Source organism: Spea bombifrons, chromosome 4 (assembly GCF_027358695.1).
Source record: "Spea bombifrons isolate aSpeBom1 chromosome 4, aSpeBom1.2.pri, whole genome shotgun sequence".
NCBI lineage: Eukaryota > Metazoa > Chordata > Amphibia > Anura > Pelobatidae > Spea > Spea bombifrons.
Genome location: NC_071090.1, coordinates 52,119,142 through 52,135,665, shown reverse-complemented (window position 1 = coordinate 52,135,665; position 16,524 = coordinate 52,119,142). Strand labels below are relative to the sequence as shown.

The following is a 16,524-nucleotide window of genomic DNA, read 5'->3' as shown; positions in this document are numbered from 1 at the left end:
CCCAGTTGGACCAGTTGACATGCCTGCCAACAGTCCCGAATTTGCTGTGACATTCCATTTTTAGTTGCTGTCCCATCAAATTTGAGTGTATTTCAACGTTAAAAATACTGCCTATACACAATGTATTAAACAGCATCCAAGCCTATCTCAGTATAACCTGTAGATCCATTATAAAGGACGGATAACAAAATATAATCTATACAGTTACGTAGGCTGGGCTGTTTACCAATACCAGTTAGCATTTTGTACATGTAATTTTGTCAAAAGGAATTTGCCAGACAACTGTAACTGTAAAATTCGAGGGGCAGTCTATAAATGCTTTTAGGAAAACCAGAGAAGTGGGCAAATTTCCTAAGTAGGCCAAATATATGTAATGAAAGGCAAAGGGGGCATTTCCTGACCGCAAATGTGTTGACCCTGCTTTCTCCTCCTGGCCCCCCAGGTAGAGGTAGGCAAAGACTACTGAGTCACACAAATCTAAATCCTCTGGGATAGACTTGTGACGACAAAGGACGGTATTGTGTATTATCATCTGAATGTGTGTCATTCTGCGACTTAAAGACAGAATTTTCTATGAGCCAAAAGGGTATAGTATGGAAAACGCAACTGGTAAGGTGCCAAGCAGAGAGCCTAATTAATATGCAAGCCTTTTGTCTTATTGTTGTTCTGCAAACATAACGGAAGCATGTGGAGCTTCAGTACTGTATATGGAGCGTTCTGTTTTCTTTTCTAAATAACAGAAAATCATAACAGTGAGTATTCCTCTGCCATTGCTTTCAAAAACTAAAAGAACATGACCTTAGGAGAAATCCTGAAGCATACACTGAATATGTAATTTCTAAAAACAACAGATATGTCTGTGACCATGTCTGTAAGGCTGCTGTTAAACACAGTGTTTAAAGATAAACATGACCTTTACAGTCTTATTAAGCAGAAGTACCAGACTACAAGATATGGTGAAGCCCAGCAGGACACATTTATTGACACTTCAAGCCAAGTGGTTTTCTACATTTTAGAGCATTAACTGATGGAGACCACATATATCGTTGTATGTTGAGTTTAATGGAAAATATTCAAATGTTCCAAAGTATTCTTCTTCTAAAATGTTTAAGGAAAATACAGGTGGGTTGAAAATATTAAGTTTAATTTTCATTAGATATTGTCCCTGAATTATAATGCAGAAAATATAAATTTGGCCTCTTATTATAGCAAGATAAATGGCCCATTGCTTTGCACATGTATCTTTAATATATAATATTCAAGTGTCTTTGCTTTGTACACTGTTTCACTCCAGTATATGCACAAGCTACTAGAGAACTTCTGGCCTCGCTGTGTTCTTTTATAGAAGATTGAGCTGAGGGTATAGGAAGAATAATTCACTCCTCCCGGGATCTTCTCATTTCCCATTACAATACCCAATACAGTATTGCTGTATTACAATAAGGAAAGTAATTTCATTTATTTTATAGCCATAAAGTAAGTTTATTAATCTATAAAAACCATTGCATAAGCTTATTTAGAAAACGCATTTGGTAAAGATGATACCTTTATTGGCTTACATATAATGGATTTCAAGTTTCAAGGCTATCTAGGTCTCTTCTTCTCGTATATTATACCATATAATATGCTCCACAAAGAGAGATAGATGGTCGTAAAAGAAGTCCCAAGTAGGACATGGACTGACATAGAGCCTTTGGGGAAAGATTGGTGATACAGCCACAGTACAGCACAGTGTAAAACACTAGAGCACAAGGGATAGTTACACCACTAACTATACCACTGATGACAGTGTTTCCAAAACACCTTATTATGTTTTATGTGATATGATAGACATGAAGCCACAAAGCTATTTTTACTTTGCATGCTTTCTCTGTTCAATGAGGCATACATTTTCTTGTCACTGTGATCTTGAGATAGGGGTTGAATTTAGATAAAATCTACATGTGTTTTTTATGTTTATGGCAACCAGAAGATATAGAAAGTTGTGCGTGTGTGTCATTTGAAAGGAGAAGATGAATGAATACAAAAACAGAGTATTCTGCTAATATAGGTAAACGTAGGCATTAAAATACTAAAAAAATAACATTTTCAGGTTTGGGGATATGTAGGAGAGGTGAGATATAATGGAAACATTGATGTGCACAAATTGACACACCAAACACGTTTTTTGTCAGTGTCAAGCTCTCAGAATGAGACTATGAAAACATAAAAACATATGGACAACATTAAGAAGACATTGTGTATCACAACATCAATACACTTTGCAATACGCTTTCAGTTACAAATGTAGGAGATACATTTTAGGATGGTCTTTGGTGGGATAGACGGTTTAAACCAGAGATGCTGTCAGCTGTTCAGGGCATTTGCCACAGTTCTGAATGGCTTCCTTGCTGTTGTTTTCTACATTTAAACAGGCCTAGGTCATCCATCTGATAAAACTCATATTTGCCCAGTGGGCCATTGCCTTTTGTGCTTCAAATTGCCTTTATGTACCACTTTGTAGAAGTCTGAGTGGTTGATGAAAGAGAACAGCAGATGTGGCTCTCCATTTTCTGCTAATACAATCATTAACGTTCACATTATTTCTCTAGAAGAAGAAGAAGAAGAAAAAAAAACAGATCCAGATTGTATGAGGTATTAATTGTGAAGTCTGTTTCTTGAGCCAAACAAAATAATGCTCAACCTATGTAAAACACTAAGAAGTCAAAGTGATGCTTGTTTTACATTTCCCATGTGCAGGAAAAAATCATTAAACCATTGAAACGTTGATTCCATTTGCAAAATGCAGGCTGAAATAATGCAGTGAGCATTTGCTATGCGAAGACTGACTAAGAGGGTCACTGGATAAAGCTAGCCTTTAGCTCTCTGGCCATCTGAACTGCTACCTTGTTTACCTTCCCGCTGTATCACCAATATTGTAACCATTTTTTTTACATAACAACACTGTCTATTTTGAAGTCTGTTTTGACCATATTTATTTTGGAAAAAGTTTTATTAATGTGTTATATTCTTATTTTCTTTTGTTTAAATTGTGGGTGCTGGTTTTAGAAGCGAGGTGCACCGGTGACCTCACAGTCCCTAAATCCCTGCATGGTAGCAAGGATCTGTATTTTATTTTACCAGCATCCCAGCTGGCAAGCACTTTAATTCACTCCCAACATGCTCCAAAGAATATATGTTTAGTTTTTTTTTTATTATTAAAATAAATAGAAAAGCTACTGGCCATTACAGTATAGGCACAGCTTAACCCTTTAAACAGGGTTATGGGTTGTGTGCCAAATACACCGAAATGTACCCTAGCTCTAAAATTTAATTTTAAGGAAAATGTCTTGGTCACAAATCGCTTGTTAGCTAAGTTGCTTGATAAGATAAATAAATAAAATGTATATTTACTCCTTATAGAATTCCACTATGATGTCAATGTTCTTAAGATCAGACATTTGTTAAATATTCATGTGAATGAAAGAATAAATATCCCAGATTTGAATTCTCTCTGTTGGGAGAAAGCAATTTTTCATATTTCTGGGCCTTCGGGTAATTTATGAAACATTCCCCACATTCACCTGCATAAATTCAAAATGAACATTTTGGAAATGCATTTTGTATTGCTTCAGGGAGAGTATATAGTACTGACCCCCTCCCCCCGAATCATCATATAATACAGTGTGCATAGCAGAAAACTCATAAAATTGAATTTTGATCACCATTAAAGCAAAATAGTCTCAAGTTTGATTAATTTCAATCAAACCCAAGCGCTATATATACTGATTAGATAGGAATATATTTTATGTTGATGTTACCAGTATTAGATTTGGCAATGTGGTTTCTGCTTATGTTTAGAGGTTGTCCAGGAGAAATACTTTTGGTGACATTGTAAAATTATATTTCCTATGTAACTTCTATTTTTCCCAATATTGTATAACCAAACAGTCTATACGATTTCAGATTTCAATGATTATTGAAATGGTACCTTCCAATGTTTTTGTATTTGTTAATGGTATTAATGAATAACCTGTACACAAAAAAAAGCAAAAATCATCATGTCTTTGTCTCAACATCAGTTTTTGGGTTTGAGGATCTGTATTGAATTGCAAAAAAATAATTATTAATAGTACAGATCAGCCTACCTCCCAAGAAATTGATCTTGGACAAAAAAATGACCAAGGACTGAAAGAAAGGGGAATTAGATGTATGTTAGTAGGCATAAGAAGACCTCAATGAAACATTATTGATAATGCTTAAAAGATCCTCAACAGTTTTAAACTTAAACATTCAGACATTTTATGCTTTTATTGATGAATAGCTTTTTTTAGACAACATGTCTGTTTTAAAGCTGATACAGCTTTTTTTGTCCTATAAAGCTGTTCAATCCATGAGATAAATTATTCCTCTTAGAAGTCCTCATGTTGACCTTTGATATATATTTACATAATAATATTATTTTGCACAAACCTCCCTCCAGAGCGAAGAAAAAATGTGGCTTGACACATTTTTCTTGACACCGCATTTTTTGTTTAATTTGTTTTGTCGGCATTTTGTGCTTTTTCTAAATTTGTACTATTGTGCTTCGTATTATAGTACACACCCTATAAATGCACTTGTTCTTACCTTGCTTATTTGGCATTGTAGTACAGGTTAAGCACATGTACAATCTGGCAGTTATTTCCTTTCTTCTAATGTCTATATACCTTTCAGACCAGTTAAAAGATAATTCACTCTGATGACATCTACTGTAATTTTAACACCATTTATTGCATACTCTGTCCCAGAATTTCTGAATTCCCATTACTTAATAGTATCAATACAAGTTACTATTATGTTTCGGTACATGATACAATGCAGTTGGACACATCTAAAAACAGCAGGAAAACATCTTCTCTTATTCACTTTATCTAGAGATTTTGCTTTTAAGAGATTACAGCTAATCTCATATTGATTTGTCATGATGTGTGCTAATCGTATTGTGAATTTTGTATGTTGTTATTATCAATGGTTTTTTTTTACACTCCTCTATTATAATACAGTATATAGCACAATAGAATCTGATGGCACGCTCTCTATAAAACATAATTTAGTTTGCTTAGCGTCATACCAGTTTTGACAATGGATTCTTCTTAGTTATAATAGTATTATTATTATTGATTTAATGGTAAGGTGTGTGTTATGTGGAAAGAATTGTTGTTGTGCTAAGTGTTGCAATTACAATGATATCAGACAGAATGTTCACTTTAATGTTTCACCTGTACAGCTCTGCACCATGGTTTTTTGTTTGTGTTTTTTTGTTTGTTTGTTTCTTTACATATTGTGACCTCAGTGGTGCCCATGTCTGTAGACCATGCCCTCAACAATGGGCAATGGATTGTATGTTAGGAAGCAGTATAAACATGGCCAGTGTCAATAGTTTTAATTTGATTGGCCCATATACATTATGTAAGAATAAAATTTAGCGTGTTGCATACGTTGGCATGTGGGGGATATTTATTTTTATTGTCTTCATGGTACGCAATTGTGACAAGAAACTCAGACTGGAAAAGTTGTTGCTGCTTTAGGTGCTTAAGTTGGATGGAACCGTGTAATATGAGCAGCCAGCACTGTAATAAAATCATTCATTTCCGTTACCTTGTTTAACTTACTTGAGCAGGGAATATAACTTTAATGGCAAAATCCTAATGTCTCTTTGATTATGAGCAAACACGTATGTGGCATTAGAGGTTTTATAAAAGTGTTTTGCTTACAGAGAAAAGTGTTAATTGGTTACGTTTTCTTATCTAGTAAATAATTTTTGCTGATTATGTCTATATATATATATATATTTCTATATATATATATATATAGATATATATCTATATATATATATCTATATATATATATCTATATATATATATATATATATATATATATATATATAATTTCATATTACTCTTGGTGATTTATAAATAGCGAGAAGACCATTAGCTTTGTATACTGCTAGACAGCTGGAGAATAATGCACTACATAAATTACCATTCTTTTTATGTTGCTCCCTTTTATCATGGATATAAACAATGGAGTACACTTGGACCAAAATAGCATTTTCAAATAGGTCTCTTGTTCCTCTACAAGCACTGTCGTTTTTGCACACACAAAGCAAATCCAGACTTTTGATCAATATAAAGAAAAACTGAAAAATGTTCTGTCCGTACGTATCTGTTACAATATATAAGAGCAGTTACAAGAAACATCATATAATTGTAATTCTTAGTTTGTCTGTTTCTCATTACAAGCTAATATATCTTCAGTAATACAGTTTAGTGATACATGATTGTATTTTAATGTGGTTACTTACATTAAGTGTAATTTTCTTACACAAACAAAATGAAAAAAATGTGCCTTGGTTAGTATTATTTAGAATGACAAAAGGGAGTCTTGTATGTCTTCAAAAGGAAAAAAGGCTAAATAACAGAAAACATACACAGTCCACACCTGTCCAATGCCGATAGTAGGCTAAGAGAGAAGAGTGAAGTGTCAGATCATCAATGTTTGGTAACACCTCCTGACCTGGATCAGATCCTTATCTTGATGGGTGCTATCAGTAAAATGTCAGAGTATCAGGTACTTTAGTCGGCTCTCTCCGTTTACTAGTGCATTTGGTAAATGAAAGGTACAAATACCTTTGCTATTTTGCTTGTTCTTTTGTTAATACATACTATACCCCTTAGACAAAGCTTCATCCACTTAACTGTGTTAATGGAGAAGGACATGCTTTACTAGAATAATAGAAACGTAAATGCAAACAGGAATGAATCACACATGAGATACGTACATACTGTTCTGAAGGAATATAAATGTAGTAAATCGTAGCATTAACAGAATGCCATGTATCGTTCATTTAATGTATTCAAGAGGCACTTGTGGTTACTCTTAATGTTCTTTTCCTTGTGCATATATAGCCTTTCTTAAAATGTATACACATTATACACATAATTTTATATTCGGCAAGCTGTGGTGGTGTGCTCACTTGGCTTGACTAAAATACGTTGACTTATCCTGTTTAAATGGCATCGAGTACAACATATTAAATGTGTTTGGAAACAGAAATTGAAACATTCAAGACATATGAACAGATTTTGCTGACCTATACAGTACCTGCAATGCAATAGGTCGTATTTCACCCCTTTTGTTTCTGACAAATAGCTTAGAATGAAAAGCGTTGTCCATGGTACTGAAATATTTCATGATTGATGAGTGTGTCTAGCTGATAAATTCTAATGTCACTACGTGCACAGCAGTGATTCATCAACTATGTTAAAATTGTGTTCTCTGAAATAAGTGAAATTCTAAGAGATTTAAATGTTAACGGTTGAATATTAGCTTTAGGCATTATATATGTAAGCCTGATTGGTTGGTGTCTCGCTGGAAAGACCAATAAATGCATGAATTATAACGTGCTTAATTTAGCATTAAAACATAGACCATTTTGTTGCAGAGATATAAAGTAATATTGATTTATTTAAAAGCAGTAAGATGACACATGGTAGCATGACAAAAATGTGACATGGAACTAAAGCTAATTTTCCTCTCCTAAAAGAAACAGAATGGATTGTTATTATGAATGGTCAACATCTACAAGTCATACCCAGCATATAAAAAGGAACTTGTATTATTCTAAGCTGTTTTCTTTTAAAGCGATATACAAGTAAAATCTTCAAAGCAAGGGAGTATAATGTTTCAGTTATTAGGGGTTACTTTTATATATTTTATGTTTAAATATGTTTCCTTATACGTGATAGTATTACAGAAGATGTTTGCACAGGACTGTCTGTGCCAATGCAGAGAAACTTCAGGAAATGATAGGTAAAACTAAGGATAGGTATACATTCCACCTCTACCTCTGGGTTAATTGGTTTTTTTTGTTTCAATGTACTCAATCTTTCAAGACTGGGCATGGATTGCTTGCTGTGACAGAGTATGTCTATTTCTCAGTTACCGTAATGGCGAAGCTCCATACCATAGTTTGCAGCTTACCCCTGGTACGGCTCAGAAGTGAGTGAAGAATGATTAGTTCTTTATGGAGTTGTTGCAAAGAATCTGAGACCCAGCCTGTAACCTGTGCACAGAAAATATCTCACAGTTAACCACCTTTTTTTTTTTCATTCTTTCATTTAAGCTTTATGTCTACCTAGGTAGAAACCCCAGCATCTCTTACATATATTGATGGATGCTTCTCTGTAACATTAATATGTGGGCCATTATGGACCTGTTGTAGAGCCCTGCGCGGGACTGCTTTTTTAATCCCACTCCCGCTGATTTTCTGCCCAATCCCGCCCACTCCCGCAATGTGGGTGTTCCACTCACGCCACATTTGTGGCCAATCCCGCCCACCTCCTTACCTGAACGGCAGATTTCCCGCACAGTCCCGCAAGGCTGCCCTCGAGTTGTTCCCTCACAGCGTCTCTTCTCTTGCTCCGCCCAGGAACAAGGCGGAGTCACGGGAAGTGACGTCACATCACTCAGTGACTCAGTTTTGTTCCTGGGCGGAGCAAGAGAAGAGACGCTGTGAGGGAGTAACTCGAGGGCAGCCTTGCGGGACTGCGTGGGATTACCGGGACCTGCAGGTACAGTGCCTGACCACCCGCTCCTGCCCACGACCCCAGCAAGACCGCCCACGCCCGCAAGTTAGAGGACTGCCTTCCAAGGCAGTCCTCTAACCTGTTGCTGTTATTGTGAGCTGCCTATGTATTGGCTGTTCAAGTGTGTAAAATGTACAACTATGTACAGTATGTATGTGTGTATATATATATATATATAGGCTTAAAACAATGGTTTGCCAAGTACCTTTAGACAGTGCTGTATTTTTGTTTTCAAAATTAAAATTAAACTTAATTAACATGTATCTTTGCAATCATATATTATAAATGTTTACCTGCATTGAAATGTTAACCACATGGTCAATTATGACAAAGCATTCTTTTATTTGTACTGCAAGGAAGGCCAGTCTGGTGATCTGGCCACACACTCACCCAATCTGCCGCAGCGTGTGGCCAGAGACTGCGTATGCATTAAAGTGCCAGGACTGCCTGGTCATTGACGTTCCAGCCCTGACCATGGGTACTGTAGGGTACTGCACGCTGAATAGGAGGTGTAAAATTTTATTTAGCTGTAGTCTAAGTCGCCACACACACACACATACATACATATATATATATATATATATATATATATATAACCCACAGATATATTGTCTTCCTTGTAAGAATAAGAAAGATGAACAAATTAAAAGCAATGTAATCAAATATTATATGTAAGCATCAAATGACAAACATTTTATTATCATTGATAACATGATTCAGTGAATTTAGGGAAATGTGTTATGACGTTAAGCAGAACCTGTATAGATATTTCTGTGTCAAAAGAGGTAATGCTGAAGGCAGGATAAATATCAGTTATCACTTCCTAATTAAATAAATACCCCCCTTTTTATCCAGTTTAATGCTAGATATGTTCATGTGCATTGATAAAATATATTCATTTAAGATAAGCATGGTCTCTGCAGGATATTAACATATTATTTCTTAATTTGTTTTTTCATTTATGATTTTTGTAAGAAAGCAAATGTAACTAATATTTTTTTTCCAAAGTATAAAAACCTAATATATAATATCTAATTTTTATTCTTATGTTAAATGTATAAATCAGTTGGAAATGTTCTATGTGTATCACATGTCTTGGTAATAAAACCACCCTGACATTTAACCTAATTTATGTTTATGTTATAAATAATAATTCATCATTTAATTACTTAAACAAAATGGGGATTATATACAAAAAGTGATTTGGGCACAATGTTTGAAATGAGGCTTTATCACTATAGCAAAGAATTGTATGGATCATTTAGCAAAATTTGTTGCTATGGTAACAGGACCAATTTTTGAATTTGCACTAGGATTGTTTTGCATGCATAAGCCCTCATTTGGTTTTCATGTAAAAATGGAGCAATTATTATTTTGGACAAGTTTTTAATATATTCAAATATAACCATGCAATATTTCACTGATTGCTTACCAATGGATAAAGAATGAAAAACTTATTTTGCCAGTTTTATGTTCTGCCAGCAGACACAGATATTGTCTGGAAATTTTTGTGTTACTAACTTGTGCACAAACTAAAATCTTTTTATTTTTTGGTTTTAATACATTGTAGGTATGCCCAAATTCAAAAAAGTAATACATTTTATAGGTATGCCCCCCTCCAAGTAACACAATCCCCCCCCCCTCTTTCTTCAGAGTGCAATTTTATAATCTTACTTCTTAACAAAATAGTCATGGCACAAGAAAAAAATTATTTTAATCAAAAAATGTATTTTTTTTTCCATAAAAAAGGATTTACATATTTACTGCTTCTACTACATAGATATGTCCATTTTGTAATATCACATGTCAAATCTAGTTCCTCATCACTTCAAAACTCTTGGCTAAAATGTGTAATACATCACAGGAGGAGGTATTGCTCAGTTAAACTATAGTATGTGTAAAAAAACAAAAACAAAACAACAAATCAAAAACAATAAAATACATAAAAGAAAGCTATTTCTTCTTATTGTTTTTGTTAAAGGAAGTCCATTATCCTTTTTAGGGCTGTACTTCCCCCCCCAACGTTATATTTATTGAAACTCTTAGTTAGCTTAACATTACTACTGTAAAGCCAGTTCCTTAAAATGTTTAAGCTGATCCCATGTGGAGTTGTTTTCACTTTTTTCTCAGAGCAGCAGTGAAGTCACACTGTTTATTAAAAAACATCTTCCTGCTGATAAAGTAGCACAACTAGAACCTTGTGCTTGTTTGTATTCCATAAATTAAGCTCTGTCAGAATGATGTTTTATGGCATGTTAGATGGTACTTTTATAACAGTGGCTTTCACTTCCAGAGCTGTGCTTTCATTGTCTGTGTTCCAAAGACTTAATAGAGGAGGATAAAGGTCATTGTAAGCAAATGCTGGTGTCTGTAAACTATTCCCAATAAGCTTTCCGTCCAAATTACGTTTCAAGTATACGGACGTATAATTGAAAAAACAGACCACTGTGATAATTCCAAAAAGACCTCCCAAAATTATAATCAAAGTTGTAGTATTGATGTATTCATTGTGTTTCATTATTCTATCAATCCCTTTTGTGGTGAAGTTAATGCATTGCTTTTCAACGTGTTGGAAGATGTTTGGAGCATCGATACAAATTTTGTATTCGGTCAGTGGGCTGAGACGTGTCAAGTTGTATTGTTTGACGTATGATGGCATTCGAACGCTGTGAGCAATTCTGTTCAATTCATCGTTACGAAAAGTGGTCCATCTCACATTAGATTTGAGGATTTTGGATTCCGATTTCCAAGACACCATGACTGAATTGGTTTGTATTTCTTTAATATCAATTTCCAGAGAGCCATTAATATTCCCGGTAAATGACCCATCTACAGTGATCATAATCGTTTTTAAATCTGCCCCAACCAAGTTTTTAGCCACACAGGTATAAAGCCCCGCTTCTAAAACACTTACATTGCTGATTTCCAGTGTTCCTTCTGAGTGGACATAAAATAAACCAGAAGCTGTGTTGGGTAAAAGTTTGGACCCCGATGGTGTGATCCAATAGATATCTGGTTCTGGTTCTCCTGTCGCTCTGCAATGCAAGGAAATTGAGCTACCAGACTTTAAATCCACATCAGATGGAAAGCTCTGAGGCGCAATTAATGGAAGGCATATTTCCATCATTTCTCTGAAATGAATTTGCCTGACGTTCTGACCTTGAAGCTCTGGAGGATCAGCACAGAACAGTGAATCTGGTTCCATAAAACGAATATTTGTTTTGTTCATATTAATCCAACGAACTACACAGTCACACCTGATGGGATTGCTATGTATACTTATTTCTTTAAGATTTGGCAAAGCTTCTATTGTACTCCTGTAAAGGGCACTCAGTGAATTGCTGTTAAGCATGAGCGTTTCTAGTTTGGGAAGTCTGTAGAATGCATTGGGATGAATGTACGCCAGTTTGGGGTTATTGGTTGCTTCTATTTTTCTGAGGTCTGGCAAATTTTCAATGGCTAGGCTATCTACGGAAACCAGCTCAGGCATGTTATTAATTCCCAGCTCTTTTAAGTGCATCATATTTCTAAAATCTCCTCTTTGTATTCGCCTAATGGGATTTTTATTTAGATCCAAAAATTTGAGCTTCAGAACCTTTTGAAGAGTAACTGCAGGGACTTCAACAAATTTGTTGTCGTACAAAGAAATGCTTTCCAAATTGTCAAGTCCTATGAAGGAATCATCTGGTATTTGCGTAAGATTTATTCCTGCTAAAACCAGACTGCGCAGGTTGATAAGGGGTTTAAAATTCCTATCTTCAATTTTCATTATTGGATTATCACCAATCATGAGAATCTCTAAATTTGACATTGCTTCAAACCATTTACTATTAATCACTTGCAATCTGTTTGAATTAAGATGAAGTCTGAGAAGATTACCCACCCCGATAAACGCGCCTGGTGAAATTGAAGATATGAAATTATGATTGATATAGAGTTCTTGCAAATTTTTTAACCCAGAAAAGCAGCCCTCGGTCAACCCGACAAGCTTGTTTTCTTCCATGTACACTGAAAGTATTTGATGTGCGTTGGAGAAATTGATATTGACCATCGAAGATAAATTATTTTGAGATAAATCCAATCCCGTGAGGTTCACGGGGAAATTCTCTGTGTTTTTAATTTCTTCAATGTTGTTGGCTTGTAAAAGTAGGACTTGCGTGTTTGCAGGTAGCCTGTCCGGGATGTTGTACAGTTCTAATGCATTGCAATCCACTGTGAGAGCCTCAATATAAATGGATTTTGGTGTAAACCAGGGTCTGATTTCACATGTGCACGACTGTGGACAGTCTACTTTCTTCTGTGTATTCTGCACCACTGCCGCCGTAGCAAGTCCAAGCAGGAAGTTTATTCTTAGCAACATTGCTCGTATCATTGTTAAATTGTAAAGTCTTTGAGCTATACAAAATCAAGTTTTTTTTTCTTGTTGTTTTTTTCTTGTTGTAAGGAAATAGTCACTTTATGAAAAGCTGCTTGTGTTTAGTAATCACGCAAAAAGGTAGTGTTTTTCGTCCACGTTGGTAGCACATGCTTTATAATGTATTCCAATATATAAAAGGTTTTTTTAGTAGGTAGACAGCGAACGCTTAATGTAAATTCCCATATTTGCAAGGTCACTGGTCCCAGCAGAGTTATCTGAAACAGGAAAATAGACAGATTAGTTTTAAAATTTAGGAATCTGAAACAAGAGCTTGAACTGTACATGCTCAACGCTAATAAAAGAAATGATTCAACCAATCAACATTTAGTTAGGTCTGTTTTCTTCTTTTCATTGTCACATGGTGCTGCCAAAAAGGGATTTTAGTGATTTAACAAAAAGTCTTTGAATAGCAAATGTCTTTAATTATTTTAATTATTTTTAATAATGCCAAATTGCTACCAAAATGATATTTTGACACATGTTCTTGCAAAACATAATTGTGGAATTCCTTTACATTTGTGGGTAAATGAACCATTGGGATACAATTTTGAAAAAAATGTAAACGTCAAGGGCTCATAGGTCTAGTGCTGATACACATAGGGACATAGTATATATACTCTCCCATGATGAACAAGATATCCTTTAAACAAGTTATTGTCACAGTTAAATGTAATATAAATAGTACCAAAACAAACTTCTCAAGCAGTAGACGTGTTCACATCATATTTATATAAAAATGTAAACTAGAGGTGTCGTTATTGATGACTAATTGGGCTACAGGGAATAATGCATTGAGAGTTTGGATACATAGTGTTGCTGTCTGACTGGTATCAGCAGTTGGAGTGTCTGGATGAAACCCAGAGAGTTCCCAGGTATGCTCATAACAGGTAAAACTAGAAATAAAAGTAAAGTGCAATGAAAGAATTATATTGCAACTTTCCTCTTATTTCTACAAGGTTGTCCAGTTCATAACACACAGCACTTGACCTCTGAGTTTGAGAGGGAGCAATCATGGTAAAACAGTTATATCAGTGCTTCATTTTGTATTATACCAGATGGTTTCTTGATAGTTGCTTTATCCTGTTCAACATGCTGCCTGGAAATAATACTTTATGTGAATACAAACGCATAGGAATGCAACAGTAAGGCATATACATACTGTGAAACATGTTTTAACAATCCTTTGTACTTTGTAAATCAATTACTTGCTTTTTTTTTTTATAAACAAAGCCAACCTGCAGAGTGGTTTCTCAAGAGAACATGAAAAAGTCCTCTTTTGGATTAAGAGCATTAGTCCAATTATTAAATGTTGTACATACCACATGTTGTGAAAGTAAAAGGTAAAATCGGCAGATAATTCACTGTAATTAGAGAATGTTTGGCAGAAATTACTTTACACCTGGAAAAAAAACCCTCTGTTTCTGCTTTGTCCTAATCATTCTATTGCAACTAAGGACAAATCTAATGTATTATTTTTATGTAGTTCTAAATATCTTGAAAGTGTAGCAGGTAAGGGATAACTAATGATTCTGCCAGTAGTGGATAAAGATTATTTAGGCGCTGAACTTTACACCAAATGGTGGATTTAGCACACCATAAAATGCAATTGTTATAGAGCCTGCAGTTCAATTACAAGTGAAATTTACCACCCGTGTGATGCCAAGGACAAAGCATTGTACATTTGTGTAGTACACTTTTATTCAATGAGACAGAGACACTGCGTTTCTCCTCTCTCCTGATTGCCAATACACATCTCCCTCTATGCATATAAAAGCTTTGTCACCATGGCAATTGTCAGTTGTGCTGGGTGGGAATTAATACAAAGTGCAGTATGATTGGACCATTGCGTGGCTGAGAATTGACAGCAAGGCTCTTCTGGATAGCGCAGTGTACAGAGAGGGCTGCCCGATCATGTTGTGCGCAGAAAAGAGAGATGCTGGTGGTGCTGTGTGCAGTGAGTAGAGGGGCTACTCAAAGGTGGTTACAGTATTATCTAACATTGTTGCCCTAATACGCATATGTATTTGCAGAAGAAAAGCTTGAAAGAACAGATATTGTTTAAATAGCTGCTGTTACTTTACATTATCATTATCTTCATGTGAAGGTATTTATTACTGTCTGTACTTTTATATGTACATTTCACACATGCCATAACCTGATCAAATGGTAAAACAACAGAATCTTACCAGTTTAACGTTTTCTATAAATGTAAATTATACCTTCCAAACATACTGTATAGAACAAGAAGAAGAACCACATTATTAGTCATAAGAAGTAATCAGAAGAGACCTCTAAACTCTTTAAAACCAATGTAAGTTAGAAAAAATATCTCAATCTGCTAACATTAGAAGAGACCTCTAAATTCTTTAAAACCAATGTAAATTGGAAAAAATATCTCAATCTGCTAACATTAGCAGCAAACATGTGGCAGTGTCATGCAATTTTGTATGATCCCACAAAGGAATTACCCACTCCTCGGGTTGAGATCTGGGTTGGCTCATCTATACTAAAAGTGCCATTGTCTTTGTGAAAATTACACACCATGTGTTTATGTGCAGGCATACAGTATTTAATTATAACATCTAAGAGGATCTGTAAATGTATTTTTCAAAATACAAATTTTCAAAAATATGTTGCAGTCCGGAGCAGAAAATTATATTTTGTTAACAGAGCTGGTTGTATTCCTAACAACGATATACTCTGGGAAGCCTGTATCCCATATGCAAAATCCCAGAAAAATGCTTTATTCTAATAATAATGAAGATATTCATATATGTGAAGTTTCTGTGATGAAGGGATTTATATATTCAGACGAACTGCAACAAGGTAAAGTGTACAAAAAATTATGACATTTTGTGCGAAAACATATATTCCATACCAATCGTAGAAGTGGTCAGCAGCACAAACACCTCAACAGGTGCACGAGCCGGGCTTCACCAGGACCCCTAATAACAAATAAACAAACGAAGGCTCAACACTTCAATTTGTGGGGTGTTTTAATGTCCACAAACACAAACATGCCATACCAAGAGATTTGTGAAGATCTGTGCATGGAGTAGTATTGTAGGAAAGTTTTTTTTTATGATTTTTCTAATTTGGTTTCTACAGCTTTTAGCCAACTTCTGATAGTCCCTGCTTACTCAACTAGAACACTCTAAAATACTGGCTTTTTGTCATTGATCGATGTATACTGCTGCAGTGCTTCAAAACCAGAAATAATGTTATATGTTATGATACAGATAGACGTAGTGAAGAAATGAGTCCATTAACCTCCAGAAACACAATTCTCAGGTGAATGGATTAATTTTAACATTGTGTGCTATTGACCTCATCTTGCATCAGCGGTGCATAATGAGGACTAGCTGTTAATTGGACACTGTTTACTAAGAATAGTATGCAACACAATAAGATCAGCCACTGTTTGAATTGCATTTTCTCACTATGGATGTGGAGTGGGATTCTCTCATATACATTTGACATCATCAGTTAATGAAAATG

At 35.1% G+C, this 16,524-nt stretch overlaps 2 protein-coding genes across 4 annotated transcripts in view; one reads left to right on the top strand and one right to left on the bottom strand.

The window, feature by feature from the left end:
- The window catches only part of IMMP2L (inner mitochondrial membrane peptidase subunit 2), a 444,195-nt gene that overhangs the window by 180,255 nt on the left and 247,416 nt on the right, over window positions 1-16,524 (top strand). The window lies entirely within an intron of this gene.
- The window catches only part of LRRN3 (leucine rich repeat neuronal 3), a 31,253-nt gene continuing 25,034 nt past the window's right edge, over window positions 10,306-16,524 (bottom strand). Inside the window, exon 2 of the mRNA XM_053464712.1 lies at window positions 10,306-13,241. Within this exon, the coding sequence (XP_053320687.1) occupies window positions 10,855-12,981 (2,127 nt within the window). The 5' untranslated portion in view covers window positions 12,982-13,241 and the 3' untranslated portion in view covers window positions 10,306-10,854. The remainder of the gene's footprint in view (window positions 13,242-16,524) is intronic.